Source organism: Ictidomys tridecemlineatus, chromosome 6 (assembly GCF_052094955.1).
Source record: "Ictidomys tridecemlineatus isolate mIctTri1 chromosome 6, mIctTri1.hap1, whole genome shotgun sequence".
In the NCBI taxonomy this organism is placed as follows: Eukaryota; Metazoa; Chordata; class Mammalia; order Rodentia; family Sciuridae; genus Ictidomys; species Ictidomys tridecemlineatus.
Genome location: NC_135482.1, coordinates 91895515 through 91920423, shown reverse-complemented (window position 1 = coordinate 91920423; position 24909 = coordinate 91895515). Strand labels below are relative to the sequence as shown.

General features: G+C 34.9%; 1 protein-coding gene across 9 annotated transcripts in view; it reads right to left on the bottom strand.

Annotated features, from left to right (window-relative positions):
- Eps8 (EGFR pathway substrate 8, signaling adaptor) overlaps window positions 1–24909 on the bottom strand; it is a 165713-nt gene that overhangs the window by 27363 nt on the left and 113441 nt on the right. For 8 of the 9 annotated variants that reach the window (XM_021730749.3, XM_021730746.3, XM_021730748.3 and 5 more), the window contains 12 exons: window positions 23416–23466; window positions 21953–22020; window positions 20544–20705; window positions 20267–20416; window positions 16910–16992; window positions 16229–16365; window positions 13316–13389; window positions 11720–11846; window positions 9936–10024; window positions 9520–9594; window positions 5961–6109; window positions 3034–3217 (listed from right to left, as the gene is read on the bottom strand). In XM_021730749.3, coding sequence (XP_021586424.1) covers window positions 3034–3217; window positions 5961–6109; window positions 9520–9594; window positions 9936–10024; window positions 11720–11846; window positions 13316–13389; window positions 16229–16365; window positions 16910–16992; window positions 20267–20416; window positions 20544–20705; window positions 21953–22020; window positions 23416–23466 — 1349 coding nt within the window. The remainder of the gene's footprint in view (window positions 1–3033; window positions 3218–5960; window positions 6110–9519; window positions 9595–9935; window positions 10025–11719; window positions 11847–13315; window positions 13390–16228; window positions 16366–16909; window positions 16993–20266; window positions 20417–20543; window positions 20706–21952; window positions 22021–23415; window positions 23467–24909) is intronic. The other variant, XM_021730750.3, reaches the window with a different exon arrangement.

Below are 24909 nucleotides of genomic sequence, written 5' to 3'. Positions count from 1 at the left end.
GGATAAGAAAAGTTATTAATTCAAAGACTAATTTTTACTTTATTTTATTTATTTATTGGTGGTGCTGGGGATTGAACTAAGGGCCTGGTGCATGCAAGGCAGGCACTCTACCAACTGAGCTATATCCCCAGCCCACAAAGTCTCAATCTTACTTCTGAAAATAATCAGGTACCATCTGGGTACCCATTAAATGTTACCTATCTGCATGGCAATTAGGAGTTGGCTTAAATTTTAGTAATAGATGATATTAGATTTTAATAATAGATAACATTATATTTTAACTCCTGTATAAAACAAAATTGGTAGGGGGAAAAAAATCTCTCCAACCTTTGCTCTCTGAGTTTAAGAAATAAACCTCCTCCACTTTAGCAAAGCCAATATTGTAGCATTAAAACACTTTGAATTCTTAAATTAATAGCACCTTGTTTTTAAAATTGTACACAGATCACCATTTTATTTTATTTTTGTTTTTTAATTTTTCTTTTTTTTTTTTTTTACAAATGGCAGTACTATTATCAGATGTACTGATAAGGAAGCACAGAAAGGCACAAATATATTATTCATCTTGATAGTCAAGAGTCTGGGGAAAGACAATGTTGGAGTTATTTCTTTTCTGCAGTTAACATAATTCAGACATGAAACTACTGGGTGCTACAAAGAGGGAAAGCTGAGGCCCATGGGTCCCTGTGATTACTATGGTTTTAAAGCTGCAGAGGATACACCTGAGACTGGGAGAAAAACAAACAACATTACCATCTAAAGATTTCATATGGTTTCCTTATGTACAAAGAAGTACGAGGAAAGAATGTCAGACACTGAAGCATTTTAATTCCTCAGTATTTAATTGTTTATGGATTCACGGGGGCAAATTTTTGAGATATTTAAAACTAGGGATGTTTCAGGAAAGTCTTCAATAGATGGTTACTATAGCTAATCCTAAAGAAAAGGCTGGCAGAAATGGGGCTGAGTTAATCTATGGTGTGTTGATGTCAAAATACCCATGTTATATTATATCAGGTAATATATTGCACTTTGTGTACAAACAGCAGACGATTTTCAGCCATTTAAACATATAAGCTCAATCAATTCAGTTTATCATTTCCCTAGGACAGGCAGAGACTCTAAATTTGATTGATAATTTGTTTTTATTAAGACTGTGCTATAGATAGGCAAAAAACAGAGTCATCCCCGCCTTTTGCCTAGTTCTGACCTAGAGAGTATGGAATTGGCTAGTGTGAAATCACTGGGTCCTGAGAGAGCTTGGGAGTGCTGGAAAGGAGGTGAGAAATGACAGTAAATGACGAACTATGATGGCTACTCAGTGTGGTTGAGGGCTGCGGCTGGGTCAGTGGAAGTCAGGAAGCGAGAACTGCACATCTGTCCCTCCACATCACCTATGCCTTTCAATTCCAGACAACTTCACCAGATCCTGTATTACCCAAGTCTTGTTGTAAATGTATTTATTATAGTAGCAATAAAATATAATAAAGTCTCGCTTCTATGTATGATTACATTTTTCATGCATTTTAAATCACCATTACTTGGCCTCTTTTTCAACAAAATCTCAAGAAAAAAAATCCCCTGGAATGGCCAGCAGGCATTTTTCATTTCATTTTTTCAAACCTCTGGCTGTCCACTTAAGTGATAAAATGGGAAAAAGTTTACAACAGGAAAATAACTCATACAAGGAAGGATTCTCAATAATTTCTCTTTTAAAATTACTCACAGAGAGTAGAGAAACTTACATCCTGGAATCCCAGAACACAGTACTCTCTCTTTAAATACACAAATTGAAAAGAATTCCCCAAAGTGAATTTCTGAGGCATACATTTACAGTGAGCATATTCTTATTTAAGATATGAATACTATAAACTAGAAATTTTTTATTTGAAAACAACTATAACTATAGCAACAGCAAGTGTATCATACTTTCATGTTGGGTTATTTCTTTTTCTCTACAAATACTCCTTTCTAAATAGAAAATTCACAGTGATGAGCTCTAAATTAAAAAGTAGAGGCAGGGACATATGCTTGCCAACCAATGCTCAGTGAAAGGTCATCTCCTCAATTACTCATTTAGATGGAAGGGCAAGTATGGAGCCTGCACTCTCCTCATATGCAGCCGGAGGAAAAAAACAATTGGGAAAAAATATATTGAGTATTGTGTTTGCTTTATTTTAAAAAATTCAAGAGTTTAACCAACTTTCTATAATTTTATTATTGCCCAAGAATAGTCCCCTGGGGGAATGATTTTAAGAAATCTAATTTATACATGTTTCTCCTTAAGTGGCCATAGGCTTTAATTTACTATGATTTGCTAATTCATTTCCTCATATCAGGTTTTCCATATTATAAATACCTGTGTAGTATGAGAAAATTAACCTAAGGAATTAAATAAAGGAGGAAAATAGGACTTCAGGAGCATCTAGTTATCATTTGCTATTTCATTCCCTTAATTTTCTCCCAAAATAGGCTATAATATAAAGCTTAATAAACACATTAAAGACACATACATTTTATGATATCCTGAGGATATGACTGTGTTTTAAGTGATCATTTGAACCTGAAAACTGAAGTCCAGAAAAGGATTTGGTTCTCAAGACATGCCCACAGGACTCCAGAAGTTTTGAACTAGACAAAAAGAAAGGGCTGAGGATGTGACTCAGTGGTACAGTGCTTGCTTAATACGTGCAAGGCCCTGGGTTCCTTCATAGTGGGAGGGAGGGAGGGAGGGAGGGAGAGAGGGAGGGAGGGAGGAAGGAAGGAAGGAAGGGAGGGAGGGAGGGAGGGAGGGAGGGAGGGAGGAGAGAACAGGAGGGGAGGGATAAGAAAGACTCAGGGTTACCAGGGCTGGGGAAGCAGTGGCAGCAGGGACAGAATATTGCACTTTATGTACAAATAGCAGACAGACGGGGCAGAGAAACTAACAGTAACTGATTCTAGAACAATCTTCAGATGAATGAGAACTTGCGATCACAATGCATAGATTATTGGTACTCCATCTACAAAAAGATCATGGTTAAAAATGTTTACCTCATTGGACAATCTTTTCATGTCTTGCTTGCGCTGATGTTCTGCTACATTTGCCACAGATTCAGCCAAGTGGTACATATCTTGTTCCATTGGTGCCCCCATGAAGTTCAGCATGGGGGGCTCCCAGCCATTGCGGAACCGTGGAACATATGGTGGAATAAATTGTTCTTTCGGCCACTCTGCTCTGCAGGAGGGCATTAAGTCATATAAACAACAAAATTAAGAAATGTATCCATGTTGACAATGATCTTGAGTACAGTTATCCACAAAACAAAACAAAAAGAAAGGGCTGAGGATGTGACTCAGTGGTACAGTCAAAAAAACAACACATTCCTCATTGGCCTCCATTCACCCAACAAGGAAAGTAAATATGTTTCTCATATTCACACCAATTAAACGAGAGAAAGATTCAGTTCTGTGGCATGATGTGTTTTTACTACTTTGCCTAAAGTCTTCATTAAACTCAACTTTTCAACATGGATATAGGTTTTAAAAAAATCTGTGTGGGAAGGAGTGTGAAGCCAGAAGTGTGGTAAGTATTTACAGCATAAACTTCTCCTAAAGTAGTTTCTGACTCTCACCTTTCCCTTTGCTACCCTTACATCACCATGAAACACATGATAAGAGAGATCTTTCAAAAGAGAAAAAACAGTCAAGCCTGTTATTAAGTTTCATGACTTTTTAAATTATAAAGTTCACTAAAATGAAACAGATGACCAATTTTACAAATTAAATGTATCAGCTCAGTTTTAATCGGCAAAGTCCACTATCTATAATTATAATCACTACCCATTCATCGTCCAATGACTATGAGAGAGACTTATTCCTACGAGCTCCTGATCACTCATGAACCACAAAAGAACCAGGACAGGATTACGGCTTCACTTTTGCTACAATATGTTGCTTCATCTTTAATAAATGATTTAATTCTTCACATTGTATTTCTACTATGATGAAATGAGTTATTTTATTCAGATTACTATGTACCTTCATGATTCTTTTCTTTTTATGAGTTTTTAAATCGGCATATTCATTTTGTAATACTCTTAATCAGGATCTGAAATGACCCTTTTCTCATGTTAAGAACTAACAATATATTTCCTTTAGATGTAGATTTTCAAAGGTTCATTAATTTTTTCATTTTAAGGTAGAACCCAAAACAAAATAACTAAAAAGCCTGGGCTACTTTTATTGTATGAAAACTGATAAATTTAATAAGCTTTAGGGGGAAAAAATTAAATCCCACCAAGGCTTCATATAAAATTATAGCCTGCATATAGTTAACAGATTTAAGAAATCTATTGAAGCAGGTTTATATAGTATGACATAAAAACTGTATTATGGTATACAGTATGACATGTTGATACATGAATAATAGATAAGCAAATATATAATATATAGATACATAAATAAATCTAATAATAATTTCACTATAAAAGCAGCAATTTTAGTGCTTTAATAAATTTTTGTAAATCATTCAAAGTATAAGTTATACTCCAATACAAGCGGTAGCCAAAATTCAGAAAATAAGTGGGAAAGGTTGGTATGTGTTTTAATAGAAGAAAAACAAAAACAAGTTTATGAAAATAAAATGCTTTAAAAGTAACTTGAACCTGATCTATTAAATTAATTCAATCAACTTTAAAAAAAAAGAAAATAAGGTGTGCACTTGGTCCATACCTTTAAGCCCACCCAAAAATATTAAGACAAAGTTCAAAGCAACCAAGTGACTATACTGAATGACTGACTCTAACAGAATAAAGAGATTTAGATAAATGAGCAAGCAAAAACTATTCACATGTGAAATTAGAAATGTTTTTATAACTTGGTTTACTTGGCAAGCATTAGTCTTGCACTTGTTAATGATTTGTCTTTCTCAATCACTTTACTGAAAAACACACAATTTCAAAAATTATCCACTCTTCCCTTACAGTTCCACTGCAATTGTTCTGGCCCTGGAGGACACTGATGCTAAGGAACCTCTTCTACAGTGTGCATTTCCCACGATGCCGCTCTGTCTGCAGTCACTGGATACAACTACCACACTGATCTTTTAGAAACAGAGATGCAGTCACATCATACTCCTGTTCAGTTACTAGTTTCTCCACAGCCTTCAGAACCAGACCTAGGTTCCCTCATGACCTTGGAAACCTTGTAATCTAGCCCCACTTAACTCTGAATGCCTAACTTAACGCCCTCCTCCTCCATCCCTTCTTCACAGTCATCCACCACCTACCATCACTCTCCAGATAAACCCGGCACACTCCGTGCTCTGGACTTCCCTGCTTCCTGATTTCCCTTGTATCTTTCTTTCTAATGGGAAGGCCCTTCCCTGATACATGGCAGGAAGATCCTACTTATCCTACTGAAAGGCAGTTTAGCAAAGGAAACATAAACATTGACTACAGGTTCACATCCTTGCTCTGTCACAAGTAGTGTGACTCTGAGCAAATCACTTAACATCTTTGGTCCTCACTTTCTTCATCTGTAAAATAGAGATAATAATAGCCTCCATGTAAAGTGTGTGGAAGAACACAGCAAACATGCTGGGTGTGAACACCACATATGTGTGTGTATATATTGTGTATACATACCTGTACCTACTAGAATTATTATCTGTTGTTTGAAATGGCAGATTTTTCACAAAAGCTAATTATCGTCCTCTCTCAGTCCTCGTCCTGATCCATCTTGCCAACCAACCACATTCTGCTTCCGCCTTGCTCCTGGAACTCACCAAGCCTTACACTGCTTATACTTCAACTTCCTTCACTAGACTCAAAGCTTTTTAAGGTTTTAGGCTTTTCCATCCTATAACACCTAGCCTTTATACATAGAAAGTTAGATAAATGTCTCATTAGATGAATGCAATAAATGAAAAACAATACTTACAGCAGTACAGGTATTAATGCTAAATTCATATTTCTCACCTGGCTTTCATCCAAGTTTCGCCCAGTGACATCCACAGCTGCCGTTCATCAGTATTGACAGTATAATTTAAGAAATCAATTGTGTCCTTAGTCAAGAGGGGGCTGAGTACTGAACTGGCTAGTTCAGGACCACCTGTTGCCTGCACCACCTAGAATGATAAAGTGTATTTTAGCAAAATGATGATTATTTCTGTATTTTCCAATTGTATAGACAAAAACTCATGTCAAAAACAAGCACTGTTTTTATGTATTCACATTAAATTTTTAATTTGTTCAACACACTACTGAATAAAAAAACAGCTTAATAAATCAACTTGTTGATGGCCATTGTGGCACTAGAATCCCAGTGACTTGGGAGTCTGAAACAGGAGGTTCGCAAGTTCAAAGCCAGCCTCAGTATCTTAGCGAGGCCCTGAGCAATGAAGTGAGACCTTGTCTCTAAATTAATAAATAAACAGGGCTGGGATGTGGTTCAGTGGTTGAGAGTGCCTGGGTTCAACTCCTGTTACCAAAAGTAAATAAATAAATAATCAACCTGTCCAGTCCAATGGTGCCTTAAAATCTAAAATGAAAGTTAACAGTTTAAACATGAACAGTATCCACATATTGACTATATGACTGTATTTTTCCTGGTAAATATTAATGGCTATGCAGAAAATTCTTCATCCTTTGATTTCACTATATTTGTTTTCTGTCATTTTAAATATATTTATTTCCACTGGAAAATCTATTACCCTAAACTTGAAAAATACAGTTCTAGAAATGAAAACTGTTGAGAGAAATGAATCTTGAATTATTAGTCCATGGCTGTGCCTATTCAGATGTATAAAAATAAAAGGATCTGGGAGAAAGGTGACAGAAAATTGAAAACAGGTACTCTAATCTACAGAACTTCCCCCAGAATTTAATTCCAGGAAATTTCCCTGATTTAGTATGGATAATTTAATGACCAGTAGAAACACACAGGTGCAATGCTCTGATAAGCAGAATGAAGAGAAGTGGAAGTCCAAACACTGCTCCGTACTCGCTCCTCAAGAGCGACTTCCTGGCTAAAGAGCAGTTATCTCCTAAAGCAGAAATCAGAACCCTTTTATAAAGAAAAATCTCACCTCTCAAAGATGTGGCATAAGAAGAAAGGAGATTGTTTTTCAAATGGCTTCAGACCAAGAGTCAATTTCTCTTCCAGCCTCCAGTTATGAGTGTACTCTGCTGTTCTATGCCTCTTTGTATTTGCACATGCTATTCTCTGTACCGCAGAAGGCCCTTCCTCCACCACTCAGATGCTCCCAGGCAATGCCTTTCCTAGGAAGACTTTCTTAACACCACAGCTTAACCCTCAACACAGCTTCCCAGCACAGTTGGTCTTTTCCCAACTGTCCAGGTAATAAGCCTGGTCCCACAGGAAGAACGTTTAATGTAGCTACGAAGTAGCTACTGTTAATAAGGAGTCATTTTTGAGAAAGGCAGAGATTAAATGAACCAATGTTCTTAGAAATTAAGCCTGATCACAAAGATGAGCTGCAGACTAGGAAAACCAGCCTCACTGTTGTATAGTTCTACTCTGCAATGACTAGATTTCTATTTACAAGTTGTGAATAGTTAAACAGGGTGAACAGAAACTGCATTAAAAATAATACTTCCTAATAACCCAAAATAAGATAGGATCAAAGGTATACCAAAGAATACAAATTTTGCTAATAAGCTAGTATTTGTTACACAACAAGATTACTGAACTATAGCTAGATAAGTAGAAATCTGAAACTCTGTATGGAGCACAATCAGGTTCAACCAGTCCTTGTTGGTTTTCTTTATTAACAAACACAATCTTATTGACATCATCCAATGCTCTTGACACACAGATGATCCTCAATTGTACATCTCTAGGCCTGATTTCTCCATTGAACTTCAAATCCATATATTCAACTATTGATTCAAATTTCCCCATCTGGATACAACTCAATTTTGACATGTGTAAACCTGAAGCCCTAATCTTTCTCCAAAAATCTGTTCTGCCCATAGCCTCCCCTTCTGAGTCAATAACCACTCCATCCTGCCAGTCTTAGGCCAAAGGAGGGATTGGTAGATCTTGCATAGCACGTGCAATCCACCAGAAAATAACTGGTTTTCCCCTTGCCACCTCCAATGCCACCTGGTTCAGGCACCATTAATCTCCCATCTGGATTATGTTAACAGCCACCCTGGTCCATTCTTAACTCAAATTTCTAAAAATGCAGCCAGAGCAGTCCTATTCTGCTGAAAACTGCCCATGAATCAAAGGTCTCACCATTCATGTATGGACCAATGAGATATATCCACAGGTTATCTTATTGCCTTCTAATTCTATCTCCTTATAATATTTTTCCCCTCATTTTGTTAAAATTACAATACCTATGTATTCTAATAACATGCTTTGTATATTACCACCTCAGAGCATTCACACTAAGCCTTTCTTTGGTTGAAATTGTCTTCCTTCAGAAATCAACATGACTCATTCCTTACTTCCGTTACTCCAGTGGCATCCTCTTAGTGAGGTTTCCCTAACCAATCCTATTCATAAAGGGTGACATTCCATGACACACTCACAAACACATATGTAGCCACCCATGGCACTCCCTGCTGATATTCCTGGCCCTATTTTCTCACAAACATCTAATTTATAGAAAACTGTACTATTTGTGCATTTATTTACTATATTGGTTGCCCCTCCAGCAATACAATATAAGTTTCAAGAGAGTAAGAATTTTTGTACATCTGTTCCTGATGAGCTACTGTCCTGTCAATTACCTAGGAGGCGCTCAACTGATGTTTGTTGGATGAACATTTTAAAGTGAAGAATTTGGTTCCTCTATAACTTCATAGAGGAAAGCCATCCATCTAACACTTGACTTCCCATGATTAGCCTAGTTTGAGAGAGATAAAAATGCCTATATCACTGGGAACAGAGGTACAGGTCTATAAGCCCAGCAGCTTGGGACACTGGGGCAAGAAGATCAGGAGTTAAAAGTCAGCTTCAGCAACTTATTAAGGATCCATGCAACTTGGTGAGACCCTGTCTCTAAATAAAATACAAAAAGGCATGGGGATGTGGCTCAGTGGTTAAATGCCCCTCGGTTTGATTCCTGGTACAAAAGAAAAAGAAAAAAAACATGTCTATCTCATTTAAGCTACTCTATAATATACACCAGTGGGTTCTGAGTATCCAATAAACTTTTATTTATTTTTCACTTACCTAAAAATGCCAGTTTTTTAATTTCTAAAATAAGGTAGAGGTTTTTTTGTTTGTTTTTGTTTTTGTAGTTCTGGAGATTTGAATCCAGAACTTTGTATCTTCTAGGCAAGCACCTACCACTGCCCTATATCCACAGCTCTAAATAAAGTGCATGAATTGCTGATTTCTAAGGTTCTTTTAAACTCTCAAATTTCACTTTCTCAATTTTTAATGAAATGGTAAGAGAAACAGCAAGATAATGAAGAAAAACTGACTAGATAAATAGTGTTGACTCTTGGAGCTGAAAAACATACTAAGAATGATTAATTTATTAAATTAATAAAATCTCACCATATTTAATGGAGTAAACAAAAAATGAACCAAATCAGCAGCACTAGGGTTCTGGATATGAGACTTCAGTTTGGCCTGCAACAGAAGAAAATAAACATATATATTATTAAGATGTAATCAAGCAAAAAATAGACACTTAAGGAGGTCTGATGTAGATTCATTAGTCTTACTTTTAGTATGTTTACCAGCTTGGAGAAAATGAGAATAAAATAAATTCGATTTAAAAAATAAGGGGTCATTTTTTTTTACTAAGTTTCTTAGATATACAAGTTTTATAATTTGTTGTTTCACAGCCAATCAAAACATGAATACAAAAAACAGATTAGATATTCTCTCTTAATTTTTAGGAACCTCCTGGCTAGATTTGATCTTTTTCATTTATTCCTTCAAATTATATATAAATATTTTGCACTTACCAGAAGGTTAAATCCATGTTTAAACTTCTGGAAACAGTCCACAAATTCATCAGGAGGTGGAGGTTTTGCCCTCAGTGTTAAAACACCCTCTATGAAACATAAGGGGAAAATGAGAACAAAGTTCTAAGAAAAAGTTTTAAATAATAAAAAAAACATATTCATGTCTTCATAGTTTTATAATACCAATCATGCTACCTTTCTACTCTGTCATATCTCATAGTATCACTGTAACTAGTTAAGATGATCCAAAGTTTGAGTGGAGTCCTCTAACCTTCCACATTACCAAGGACTCATTTGATTCCACATAGATGTATTGAAGCCTCTATGCACCAGTCACTGTGCTGCTCATTGCAAAGATTAAAAATGAGTAAGTTATAAACCCTGTTCTGAAGGGTCTTAAAATATAATGGGAGACATGAATCAGAACTCAGTGTTAAAACATTGTAGAAGAAACTACACCTGATTGGGAGTTGGAAATGTAGATCTAAAAAATGTTTCTGGAGGATAGCAACTTTTAAAATGAGATTTGAAAGTTTTTTTGTTTTTAATTTTTTAGGGCAATTTGTAGAAATAATCATGGTTGGATGAAAATAGCTTATGGAGAAATAATTTGCAAGTACACACAATAACAAACATTAAACCAGAGAAACATGAGAATAGACAGATACATTAGGTTAGGCTGTGGATGATCTTGACCGCCAGGGTGAGGAATCTGATTAAATCAATAAAACATGGAACTAACATGCTTTATAGCAGAAGGATAAAGTGATTGACCAGAGATTTAGGAAAAGTGTTCTCACAGCATAAAAGGGCTAAAGATTGCTTAGAAAGCTGGGTTAAGAAACTATAATCATTTGAACTGGATGCTACTTATGAAAAGGAAAAGGGGGAAAAATGGATACAAGAGACACTGAAAAAATAAACCAATGTTGGCTACAAGCTAGAGAATAAAGTCATGAAAGAATCTGTGGTTCTGAATCAGGTAGAGCAAGAGGATAATTTGTCCTTTATAAAGAATACAGAAGGAAGTGGTTGGTTGAGCACCATGAAACAATACTTAGCTTCCAAATATGTGGAGGTGAGGTGTATGGCAGATATATACATCTGAAAGGCAATACTAAGTGCCAAGTGCCTATTATATTGGTAGACAAAGATCTGGAAGTCATCCATAATGGAAGGGACATTTATTTACTATTCTTTTATACATTTCAAGTTATACCACTTGCCAAAGGAAGTATAAATAATACTTTCATATTTATAATTTACATATTTTGAGGCATTTGAAATAGCCGAAATGGAGCATACTTCAAAATTGTATGTGACTTTGAATGTGCACGTTTGGAATTTTGTGATGATAAATTCAAATCCATTAATATTTTTAAGCATTTTAATGAAAAGTCAACTTTTATTTTAAAAATAATGAGCTTCTATATTTACAATAAAATTAATCCACATAAAAGAACAGAGCTACAGATTTCCTTACTAGACACCAATTTTAAAATCACTATAATGAAAACTATAGATACATGGTCACTACCTGAATCACAGAGTCTGTGATTCATACAGTGCATCCTAAGATTTTTCTTCACTATAGCCAGCCTGAACCAAAATAAGCTTTTTTTCTGGGCTCAACATCACTGCCTAAATCTCTGGTGCTATCCCCAAACTAGATACGGCATCTTGTTCACAGTCAATGAGTTTTGCTAAGCAGTTCCAAGGGCAGAAATTCTACTTAGAACTGGAGTTTTGAATGCTCTTTGGAATATTAAGAAAACCCAACTTACCTCCTGGTCCTTTTTTTTTACTTTTCTTAGTTTTTTTCCTTTTAGAAAGTTCAGAGTATGCTTCAGCTGCTTTTTGGAGTTTTGTGATAAAAAATTCAATGTCATCCAAAATATGATTTAAGATTTGCTGGAATTAAAAATTGCCAAATAAAATATAAAACAATGCAAAACAATTCTTGCTTTAGCTGTACAATGCTAGTCAGTGACGAATAGAAAGTTTAAAAAGAAAGAAAGAAAGAAAGAAAGAAAGAAAGAAAGAAAGAAAGAAAGAAAGAAAGAAAGAAAGAAAGAAAGAAAGAAAGAAAAGTAATAAACAATGCCTAAAGGCAGGTTTTAAGTCAATCACTAATTTTAAGAAAAAGAATTGAATATACCTGTGGCTAAAGTCTGACCTCTGCATTTTTCTTTAATTTAATTTTGCTGTATTTTCAATACCATCAGGGAAGCATTCACAATATCTACTCAGATTATTAATTATTTTCAATTACTCTAATTTTCTCATAGTGTTCTCCCACACAAAGTGAGGGGGGAAATTCTAAGAAATGTTTTTTAGAACAGCACTGAGCATTTTGTTTTGCTAATAAATGTCCTAATAAAGAACTGACAATAGTATTTCATGGAATTAAAAGCTTTTGGAATACTGTGATAATCTAACAAACAAATAGCTGATAGGAACAATAACAGGCATTGTGGGCTGGTGGTGTAGATCAGTGGTAGAGAACTTGCCTAGCATACACCACATGAGGCCCAGCAAAGAAAAAATAAAAAGAAAGAAAGAGAAGAAAAGAAAGAAAATCATTAACCAAAGTTTCTACATGATAAAATAGAGATAATAATACATGTACTTTCAGGGATCACTGGATAATTAATTACTTATATATTGTATATCTATATATCTTATATATTGTAGTCATTGACTTTCTCCAGTTTATATGTTTCTTAAAGACTAGAATTTGGGGTTGGATAAATGCTTAACATGTAATTGTGTGATGTAAAACTTAAGTTCCAAACTTCAAATTCCTTTAAGTATTTATTTCTAAATAAACAGAAACATGTATATAGTACAAAAAGTAATTATGGTGATATTATATTCTATATCACAGGACACTGTCACCCTGCAAGTAAATTATTACAGGGAAATAAAAAGCACTACCCTTTACAATCTATTAACATTTACATATTTATAGAGGTCCCATTAAAATTTACATATTTGTCTTTTAAAATGTCACTAAACTGTTATTGTGGTATTCTAAAATGAAGTCTTAATAAACCCCAAGACATATTGAAAAGATATCTCAGGTATGTTTTATAAACTATGAGAAAAGAAAAACTGAAATATCCTTCATAGCTGATAATTGAGTCTCAATTCCTTTGTAAACTAGTTAATACCCTAGTTCTATCACAACTACTAAGTACTAGAAGAAAAGTAAAATAGCTAAAGGGAAAAAGAAAGTATTTCAAACACCATAACCACCACTGGAAAAATAAATCATAATTTCCATAAAACACCTTTATTTAAATCATCTCATCGAAGTGTATTATTTTTCCTCTTTAAAAAAAAAAAAAGCAATGGTCTAAGGTGAATGGTGTACTTACCACATCCCTGTCAATTCGGGCCGCTGTCATCTCTGGTGTTTCTTCCTGCTCGTGATACTGCCGTGGTCTCTCAACTGAAGAAAGGAAAATCACAAGTCTGTAAACTTTTACTAAGGAAATACCAATACAGCTGATAAAAACAGAATAGAAAATAATGCCAGATGCAAAGGGACCACATCCACAGAATGCACAAATCAAATGTGCTCATGATCCAAAAGGCCTCCTTGCCACAGCTATCAGAAGCACTTGAGCAGAGGTAGAGTCCTGGCCTTCCCATCTGGATGATGTTTATTTGCCCTGTAATGCCCCTCTGTTCTCCCTCCTCCCTGTCAGTAACCTATGGAATCAATCCTAACTTGGCATGCTTTAATTCCTACATGAGGAAGAAATATAAGCTAGCAATTAAGCATCTATTTCTCAAAAAGCAGCCAACTAAATTCTAACATAGCAAAGCCACTAATTTCTATGCATTCCAACACTGCGGCTACAATAAAACTTTGGGAGTTATTGTTGTAATTAAGCTTAAAACCTACAATGTTGGGCTCATTAATTTTGAGCCATATTCCCTAAGTCAGAAATACCTTCAGGAATTTGCAAATTCAAGAATAAATGTCTCGAGAGCATTTGAAATGCTAAGGCAGCTCAGTTGACGGGAGCATGATGTTAGTCATGAGGTGGCTATCATGAGCTCCTTCCTGGTGTGAGTCAGTTAGCACTCCCACCAGACACAGATCGTTGGTACAAATATTTCATAGTAGATTGAATTTAAAAATATATGGATAGAACAAGAGCAGCAAATCACAATGAAAGGAAATATAACTCATGATACAACATGATGACTCCTGATGTTCAAAACAGAGAGCTGCTAACAAATATTGAAAACTCTGTATTTCTATGCCTCCTCTATGTTAATATTACCCATAAGTGGAATACTGGCCCCCCCAAAAAAGGAAAAACTTGCTGAGCCTTATGAAACTTAATTAGTAGCTGTAACTACTTTAAGATCATTAGCATTTATCTGTATGAAATCCTGCCAGTTAGCTGCAGCTTTACATACAGCTGCTATCTTGGCTACAGCTGCTACAAAAAGCAGGAACCCCAGGGAGGTCCCAAAATATCATCTAGAGGGCAGAAGAAGTGGGAGGTGTGGTATCTCTAGGACTCTGGCAGGTCTGAGGCACCACTGCTGCTATTTTTCACAGGTCACTTTGGGAAGTCAGGGTAGTTTTGCCTCAGGGGTTCCAAGAGGCTGCATAGACTGTGTTGGCCACAGTCTCAGAGAGACCAGAAAGATTCTCCTCTGCTGGGAGTTTGGGGGTTCTAACTAAAACTGGCCTGGATTCAGACAGAACCACGTGCACTAAGAGTCATGTTCTGCTTGGCCTGGAAGTTCTGAAAACCTTGCCTCACTGAAATTTTAACAGATGACACTGTAGAGAATACTTCAGAAAAAATATAATGAGAAGTTGGGGGTGAGGTGGAAATAGGAAAGACTGTAGAATGAATCAGACATAACTTTCCTATGTTCATAATGAATATACAACTAGTGTAACTCCACCATTATGTGCTACCACAAAAAGGAGAAGTTATACTCCATGTATGTATTATATGTCAAAATACATTTGACTGTCACGTATAACTAAAAAGAGCCAATAAATAATTAAAAATAAATGTAATAAGAGCTCAGAAACACCTAGGAGTAAGTTCTCTAAATTACATTAGATTGGACATATGTTCTTACAAGTTTGCTCAGAATGTCTGTAAACTCAGGTTTACATGTAAACTTCTAAAAATACTTTGGAGAAGTTTACATGTAAACCTGAGTTATATTCTCCAAAGTATTTTTAGAAGTTTACATGTAAACCTGAGTTTACAGACATTCTGAGCAAATAATTCAGAAAAAAATAATCTATACAATTTGGCAAAATGAGAAAAGAAAATTACATTTACAATTCTGTTACGTAATGGTTAGGTATCATTTTCTTTCCTACTCACAGCAACCCATGAATTATCATCCCCATTTTAAGAATAAGGCTACAGCACAGAGAAAAAAACGTTCCACAGTCGCAGGCAGGCAGATCCGGGTCTCACTTCAGAACCCAACTTCTGACCCAGCAGATTCCAAGTAGAATTCAATGTCACTCATGTTGGCAACTGAGTTATATTATTTAACTACACTACTAGTTATCCTGTCTGAATAAGAATTTACCCAATAAAGGACGAGTGATTGAAGGAGACCCACTGATAGGAGGCAAAAGAGTAAGGTCCTTTGCATCAAATTCGAAATTGCTACATTACAATTTATTCCTCTTTAATAAGGTGTTTTGCAATCATAAAAATTCAGATTCTTATAAAATATTGTGACATAAAAAGTATCACTAAGTTCTATGCTCTAATTGTTTGTTTTTTTTTCTTTTCTTTTTTTTTTTTTTTTACAAACAATGTCAAATGGATATATACAAAGACCTCCATCTGACAAGATAAGCCCAAGGATGAAGCCTTTGCCCCTTCTCCATGTTCCTCCCAACAGTCACACCAAATCTGTCCAGAGACGGACAGAGCTAAGATCATAACAAACACAAAGAATCTGTACAATAGTCATAAGAAGAAGAAAGTGGATGGTCTTTTGTTTGACATATATTTTATTTCCATTATTTTAATGGTTAATCAAGTAAAACTTTCTCTCTTCGTATGAAAAAAAGACTTGATCCTAACATCATATTTATTAAATGATTGACGTGCATGCTCATAGATAATAATTTTAACAATAGTCAATGATTTTCCTTTTCTAAGACTTAACTTGTTTAAAATACTAACTTGAACTTCAGTTTTCAGAAATCAAAATTTGAAAGCAAGTACTACATTGAAATCCAAAATAAGTGCTCAATGAGACTTAATTCTAGAGTTACTCACAGTCCCCTTGGTCAGCTGCCCATGCCGACCAGGCTGCTACTCGACTTCTAACATCCACCTGGGTGACAGTCCCTGGTGGCACAGGTGCAGGAGCTCTAGGTGGAGGTGGTATGCCAGGATCTGCTTTGGAAATCATCCTAAAAAAGAAAAAATTGCCTTCTCACCCTATTTCTATAATGGGTCAATTCTCTCCATTAGTGTTAGTTTTTTACCTTCAAATAGAACTGTGCCAAGGGGCAATGAGGACTTCCTAACCACTTCACACTGGATCTATTTATCAATATGAATGAGATAGAAAAAATACAGAAAAATTAAAACTCAGTTGAAAATGAGGCTGAATTTCATTTTCCCCTGGGTCTCATGGGATTTGGAAGGCTAGGACCAATGACATGTCCAGTTTGTATGGCCTGAAGCTATCTTTTCTGAAAACACCACTCATCTGTCCTGACTCTCATGACTCCCACACAAGTAGGAGAAGCATGTCAGAGGAAGGGCAGACACAGGGAGAGAAAGGCAGGAGCAGACACATGCTGACAGCCTGCGAGAGCAAAGGAGTCAGACCGCAGGCTGTCATCTGTAATGGAGAACAGGGAACCTCCACTGAAAATGAGTCCTAGAAACCTTTAGGAGAGGGGGGGGGGAAAGCCAATTCTACTCCTTCATACATTTTAATGCTTTTACCTCAGGGCCTCGGGGCGCCTCTTCTGTTTTCCCCCTTTGCTGTCACTGATTGCACTTTCAATATCTTCACTTATCAGATTCGCCTGCAAAGAGAGACCAGTCATCTGGAAGGCTATAGATTTTTCTTAGATTTCAGATGTAGATTAAAACAGAATACACGATGACATCCATTGTCTGAATCGGTATGTGTCTTGATGCTACAGTTTGGATCCTGACTGTCCCCCAAAAACCCGGTATTACACGGTTGGTCCCCGACAATGGAGCTGCAGGAGGTAACGGTCCTTGAGGAGGTGGGGCCTACTAGAAAAACAGCAGGTCTCTGGAGATACTGGAACCCCAAGCCTTTTCTTTCTCACTGTTTTTGCTTCCTGTCTGCCATAAGAAGAGCAGCTCCTCTACCACAAACACCCTGCCATGAGATACTGTGCTACCATAGACCAAAAAGCAAGTGGTTAGGCAACTATAGACTGAAACCTCTAAAACTGTGACCTACAATAAACCTTTCCTCTTTATAAGTTGATTATCTCAGGCATTTTGTCATAGTGGCTAGCTGATTCACATATCACTGTGCTCATGGAATGAAACTCCACACTAGGTTGTACCTTTTCTGACAACCAGTCTTATTTTGTCATTTCAGGTAAAAGTTAACTTTCTGCAATCTTTCTAATATCTTTTCCAGAAAGATTAATCAGTAAGTACATTTTCTTAGAAACCAATGTGAGATAAGAAGCTAAAAAATTTATTTAATCTGGTTTTGAAGTTTATTATTTATAGCCAGTGATTATTACTGTATAAAAGATTACTGCTGATGTATTCATCTCTTATTTTTATGCCTGCTTGTTCTTCATAATTAAGTATGTTTTTCTTAAATATGTATATTGCATATTATTTTAGAGTAAGCACTGATAATCATAAAATTTTAGCACTAAGCAGTCACTTAAGATCATCTAATCTGTTCTACTTCTTTTCTAGTTAATGATATAGGAACACTTACATGGTATGCCTGTCCGAGGTCATACCATTAGTGGAATGAGAATACAGTGCTTCCCAGGGTAGTGTCACATCTGCAATAATGTCCAATTCCAATAAATTATTATAAACATGTCAAAGGCTGGCTACTGTGCAGGACAGAAAAACTGATAATGCCCAGAAATGCTGACCTTCTACAGGAAGACTATTATATTGCTAAGAAAAAATTTACCACTATGATGGACAGGACCACTATATGAAGTCCCATAATAAACATTAAAATTCAAGACAAAAATCATAATGCAATATGATCCACATAAAAGAAACTGCATCTTGTTTCCATTTATAAATATTGTGGGTGTGTGTGTATACACACATATATTTATTATTTATTTATTTTGAAATTAGTCAAAAGAAAAACATCTCTCACCCAGGAAGAATAGCACCAATGAATGTTTAGTCACTTAGTGGTATGTGAACTTGGTTTAGGATAAAACAGTATTTGGTAAATCCTGTTTGAACCCATTGTATATCATATATATGATAAAATAGTATTTGGTATATCCTGTTTGAACCCATCCCATATCAAAGAAGGAAAGCCCTTTATTCTCAAACTGAAATCCAGAAATTTCCTCAGTAGAGTATATCTCAGCCCCCAAGGAGAGCACAGATGCAAACAATAAATCTGAAGTGCTTTTTCACTTAAAACCATTAAATTAATAAAATAGACACTAGTATTGCTGTATGTATATATGTGTCTGTCTAACCAATGTGATTCTGCAACCTGTACACTCAAGAGAAATGAGAAATTGTATCCCATTTGATTCAAATGTATGATATGTCAAGATCATTGTATTGTTATGTGCAACTAATAAAAAAAAAGTTCACTACATTTTCAGAGCAAAATATTCATTCTAACATGTATTGATTTAAAAACATCTAACCTTACAAAGTTCTTTTTTGTTGTTTATTCAACAAGTATTTATTTAGCACCTGCTATTATATATGTGTTTGTCAAATAAAAATAATAAATAAAATCACATTTCTATATCCCAGGATATGAACAAAACAGACAAATATCCTGTCTACATTGGGCTCTTACTGTAGCACAAGAGAAAAATAAATGAATAACTAAAAAGTAAATGTAGAATATAAAAAGCAGATGATAATAATGCTGTGGAGTAAAATAAAGCAAGGTAGGGGACAGAGAATGGCATGATTCTCCTGCTGCACAGAGCAGTCAACATTCCTGGAAGAAGAATCAAGAGAAAGGCCCCTGAGACGGGTCAGTGTGTGGTCAAACCTAGCAAGACTGGCCGGAGATACAGAGGTCAGAAGAGCAGGCTGCTTGGGAGCTAGGGACCCAAATGGTCCACAGGAAGGTAACATTAAAAGACTATAACCTTACAAAATAAATTCTTAAAATAAACATGTTCTTAATATAATTTGTGAATTTTGAAATGCACCACAGTATATACAAATCTAATGAACATAAAATATTCAAATTAACTAAATGACACAGTTCCTTTCAAATAAGATTTTCAGTCAATCATCTGTGACATAAACTGAAATTAGAAAAAATTGTAAAGTATACTGTTTGTACTTAGTCTTAATTTAGCTATAGCATTTTAATGTCAAAGAAACACAGAAAATATCAAGTGTTTATGCTAGTCTTCCAGATTTTTTTATAAAAGTTACAAGTATATTTTATAATCAAAATAAATCCCTGCCTTAACAAAGTACCAATCAACACAAACTTATTTCCCTTTTAGAGAAATCAGCTAAATAAAGACAGTCAAGGTTGAAGATAACTTCTAAGGTCTAATAAAGAATCACAAATTATATTCATTCAAAAATTACAGTATAAAAACAATTATAGCATAAAATTTCAGGAGATAGCCTATTATTACTGGCAACTATGCTCACAAGTCACTTAGGGATTACCGATCTGAGCAATTATTCAAGTCACATAATTAAATGGTGAACTTTAAATCAATATCATGAAAAATGTCTCAGTGCTTCCCTATAATAATCCAGGCTATGTGATTAGTGCAGAATAAAATGGGAGAGACACATGATTATTTATTGTCTATGAAGCATGGTTCTTGCAGATCTAATTTTTAATTTTAAATGCAAGGTTTTTGATGAGAATTTAATATAATATCTATGCTTTTTAATCAAAATAAAAAGAATCATCTGATTTTTGACATTAACTTCTTCATTTACTTGGCATGGAAACTTTAAGAAAGCTACTAATGTATTTGTTTTCCTTACAAAATTCTCAGACACTAAAATTCTAGTACCTACAATCTGTATGATTGAAACAGGTAGTTCAAAAGCTGCCAGAACCCACTACTTGAAAGGGAAAAAAATTCATCATTCTTTTACCTTAATCTCATCACATTGAAAAAGATGAAGATCTGGCTTGTTCTGGGTTGGTTCCTTGCATACAAGGGCAAGAATTGAATCATAGTTGCATGAATGCATGACAGCTTGGCAGTGTTGGATGGTGTTCAAAGGAAAATTCTCCAATTCATTCTAAAATACAGTAAACATTTTAGTTTTTCAAACTTCCACCCATTTTCAAATAATCTGATGTGACAGCATACATTAATATTTGTGGCACTTTCTTGAAAACAAAGTTATATAAATTTCACAAACTTGCCTTTGATTCTAAATCAATCAGGCTCACAGCTCGGTCATCCACCTGAAGGACCATATCTTGAGTCCATACTTTGCCCTTAGCGTCAAGCAATTTCAGCTTCCTTATTCCATCATCTACGGTTATCATAGCATCTTTCCGATCCAGAATAAAGGTAGTCAGGTGCTTATGATTGACAAAAAAAAGGTTAAATATTTATAATACATACACACAAACTCTTAATGTTATGTTTTTAAAGAAAAGTCGATTTAAGGTAATTGAGGTCAGTTAGCAGAGAAGAGGAGGATAAACACAAAGCACTTGATAACTTCAAGGTTATCTCAGAGAATGAAGTCAAGTGGGTTTTTATTGAATACAGAAAATGATGTCTTGATTTATAAGATAGCTAAAACTGTTTGATACTGAGCCATGCTTAACTACAATAACATGATATAGAAACCAATTCTTGCCAGGTACAGTGGCACATGCCTGTAATCCCCAGTGGCTCTGGAGGCTGAGGCAGGAGGATCGCGAGCTCAAAGCCAGCCTCAGCAAAGGCAAGGCACTAAGGAACTCAGTGAGATCCTGTCTCTAAATAAAATACAAAATAGGGTTGGGGGTGTGGCTCAGTGGTTCAATGCCTCGGAATTCAATTCCTAGTACTCAAAAAAAAAAAATACTTCGAAGTTTAAATAGCATTCTCTTAAATAAATGTTCCCAGTTTTGCTCTATTATAGTTATTTAAATGCCACACAATAGCAGACAATTTATTTTGGCAAGTACAATACTCTGGACACTGATACCTCAGAGAAGCAAAGCAATTCTACTCTAACAACTGTCAAGCTTTTCATTCCACTGAAACCACTTTCTGAAACAAAATGGTTTAAATTTAATTAAGCATGCTTCAGAAAAGTAGAAAATGAAAATAAGAGCAATATAAAAATCGATCCTTGCTTAAATATTTCCCATGATAAGTAGGGAGTCACCTGGATTCTAATTAAAAGCAAATATCTTAAAAGATAACAAGGGGGAAAAAAACTAAAAAGAAACCATTGTTTAAATAGAACCAATAAAGATCTTAGTTAAAACTAAAAATAAAACCAAAATGCTAACTGTATCAAATTTCAAGAAGATTCTAGGGTACAAAATAGAAGAAGCCTTTGTCTTATTATAGGGCGTGGAAACCATAAGAATGTATTTGTTTTGATCAATAACTATTTGTTAAGATTTTATTGTTATGAAAAGGGAACACAGACCAGCAAAAAGACATTTATATGTAACATGTATTTGATGAAAATATACAGGAAAAATCTACATGACTTAAAATACATTGTGTGAATGAAATAAAACAGAATCCTGATTTTACTTCCAATTTTACTTCTAGTGTCCTTCAAGAGTCACTGTAAATATTAGCAAACACCAAAGCATCTTACTTCAACTCGGTACTGGGATATATCTGACACACTGCTGACACTGTCTCTTGCATAATTCTTCCTTTGTTCTGAAAAATAAATTTTAAAAGCCATTATTTACCCACTAATAGGCTGAAGTTCATGTATTGGTATCATATGACATCTCTAAAATTAGTCTATCTCTCATATAAATACAGTAGTTGACAAGTCACCATTGTGTGGTAATATGAAAACACTCACTGTTCAGAGTAAATCCAAATGCCACAAAAAAGCATAAATGATAGCAAGAATTCTTTAACCCAATAAAAATTTTCATAATTCCAAACATTAATGATATTATAAATTTCTAAGGAAAAAATGTTATTCCATCCAAAGGTTTTATTAATGAGGGACCTACTGGTTTGGCAAAAAAAAAGATAAAAACTATTTTGTAAATTTCATCTGTTGATGTAGGAAGATCAAAACACAATTACAAAAGTTTGTCATAGATACTGTATTATATGAGTTAGACTAAATTATTAAGATAATAGGCACTACATGGAACATCTCCTTTTACAACATCCAAACTGGACAATGTTAAAGAAGATTCAAAACGTGAGTCAATCACACCCACTGCCATTAAACATTAATAATTTCCACATCAATAGAACACAAAATGTGATACTCAGGATTGTGGAAATAGCAGTTAGGAAAAAGGAGATTTAGGTAGAGAGTTACTGCATCAAACTACTTAAAAAGCAAAATAAATCTTTAATTTTGTTTTCTAAAATGCTGCAAAACCAAAAAATAAAATTAAAATATAAAGTACTCATTGGCTCTGTTTGTCATTTGTCACTATCTTATCATGCAAGTTCAAAGCTGTACTATGCCTTGTAAAGAGGAATGCTAAGATGAAAAGGAACTGTAAAAGAAAATCAGAAGATGTTTAAATTCTAATTCTAGTTTTGGCTCTTTCACTAAGTAGGAAATTAAATTTGGGCAAAATACTTAATGGTCTGGGCCTCAGCAGCCTTAGTGGAAAAATAAAAAGATTAAACAAGGTAAAAAAGACCCGTAAAGCCTTCAAATTCCAACATATATATATATACTCTGTGTGTGTGTGTAACTCACCTTTCCTAGCAACCAATATCTTCTAAATACAAATATGTGTCTTTCAGTTAATATAAAAACATGCAGATATGTCTATGGAGAAGTTGAAAATTTCTGCTCAACATTAAAGGAAAAGAAAGTACAAAAATATAATGAATATATGCAAATTCAAAATGTTAACACAGAATTCTTTCAAAAACTTGATCAATATTTGTTTCTTAACACATGAAAGTAATCATATTACTTTATTTTTAGTTTTTAAATGTAAGCAAAAATCTCCATATTCCTTATATTGATTTTACTCTGATATTATTTCAATATACTTCATTTTTGATTTTGCAGCATAAAAATTCCTTAATAAAAACAGACACACTTAAAAATTCAGCCTCTGCTACCTTTCTTTTTCTGTTTGGATGACGACCTGAAGAAGTATGATCCATCTGGTCCTACCAAAACAATGTGGTCAAAAAGAAAGACCTGGTTTCACCTTGAATTTGCTATTCTAATATAACAAAACATAAACATTCACTTACAATTACTGTCTTTACAACCAGAGATATAAAAAATTTGCGCTCTATATGTGTAATATGAATTGTAATGCTGTCATACATAAAGAAAAAATAACAAAAAAAGAAAGAAAAAAAGTAAACAGCCACAACTTTTCTGATTATTAGTGGAGGATTAGTAAACATAAGATTTTAACACATGGAGAGTTATTGTTGGGAAGACCATTATGATTTCTGAAAGACAATATACAATTCAGGGATACATCTGACAAAAGCACTTCTAGGAATAATCAGTATTCAAAAGCACCGGTTCATCATGTCAAGTCTCCATGACAGACTCAGACCATGAGTGTGGTTCTGCTTCCTTCAGTTTGACTGAGGACAGCAGAAAAATGGCAGTGGTTGCCATGCCATCCAGTTATGATATGGTGGCTCCAGAAGTTCGAATGTTGACTGGGTCTTTTAGATAGTGAATGGTAAACATAGCTGAAGACCCAAAGAGCTGAATATCCGAAATACTGAATATTCACACTTGGATTTTCTCATACAAAGTAGTAAGAATTCATCCCCTCAGATTTCCTAATACATTTTCTCACCCCACAGAAACATAATTTACAGAAACCAAAAGACGATTTGATAGAATTTGTAAATAGTATGATATCGACTGATCACTCTGATTGCCCAGAGGGAAAGTGTAATTTCTAATATTCCAAAGACCCATTTTAGGGCTTCCCACTTTCCTTGCTCTCCCATATTATATAATAAATAAGTAGCATGGTTATAGGAAATTAGCTTTTAAAGATCCTAAAAATGTATAAATGCCATAAAATGGATTTACAAATAAACTAGTAGTTCTGATAAGCCAATGAATACATAAAGGCTAATGTTAACATTTTAATAGGCCATTTTGAAAAAAGTTCCCTAAAAGGCAATAGCAGTATATTTCCTTTTTATGAGAATCATATGTACTTACTAGTTGCAGAGAGTAATTATGCTCCTAAGCTGAAAAATCTCACCCAAGCCTTAAAACGGTGTAAAAAGCCTAAATGAAGTCTTTCAGTGACACTCAAGATAAAGCCTCTAATGAAGATCGCTGTTCTCTAACAATGGTTCTCATTCTTGGCTGCCCATGAAAATGAACTTTGAAAAGCACTTTGGGAGTCCCACCCTGGGCACTCATTTGTAGAGGCTCCCCCTTGTGAATCTAAGGTGCATCCATGGTTGAAAACCACTACTCCAACAATTTGTATAAATGCCAATTCATGTACTATATGCTAACTCTTTTAAGCAGAAAAATTTCCCATCCAAATCAAAACTGTAAGTTACGATCAAATGGGCATGTCAAATAATAAATGAATAAATCTCGTAGTAGAGTTTTGAGTT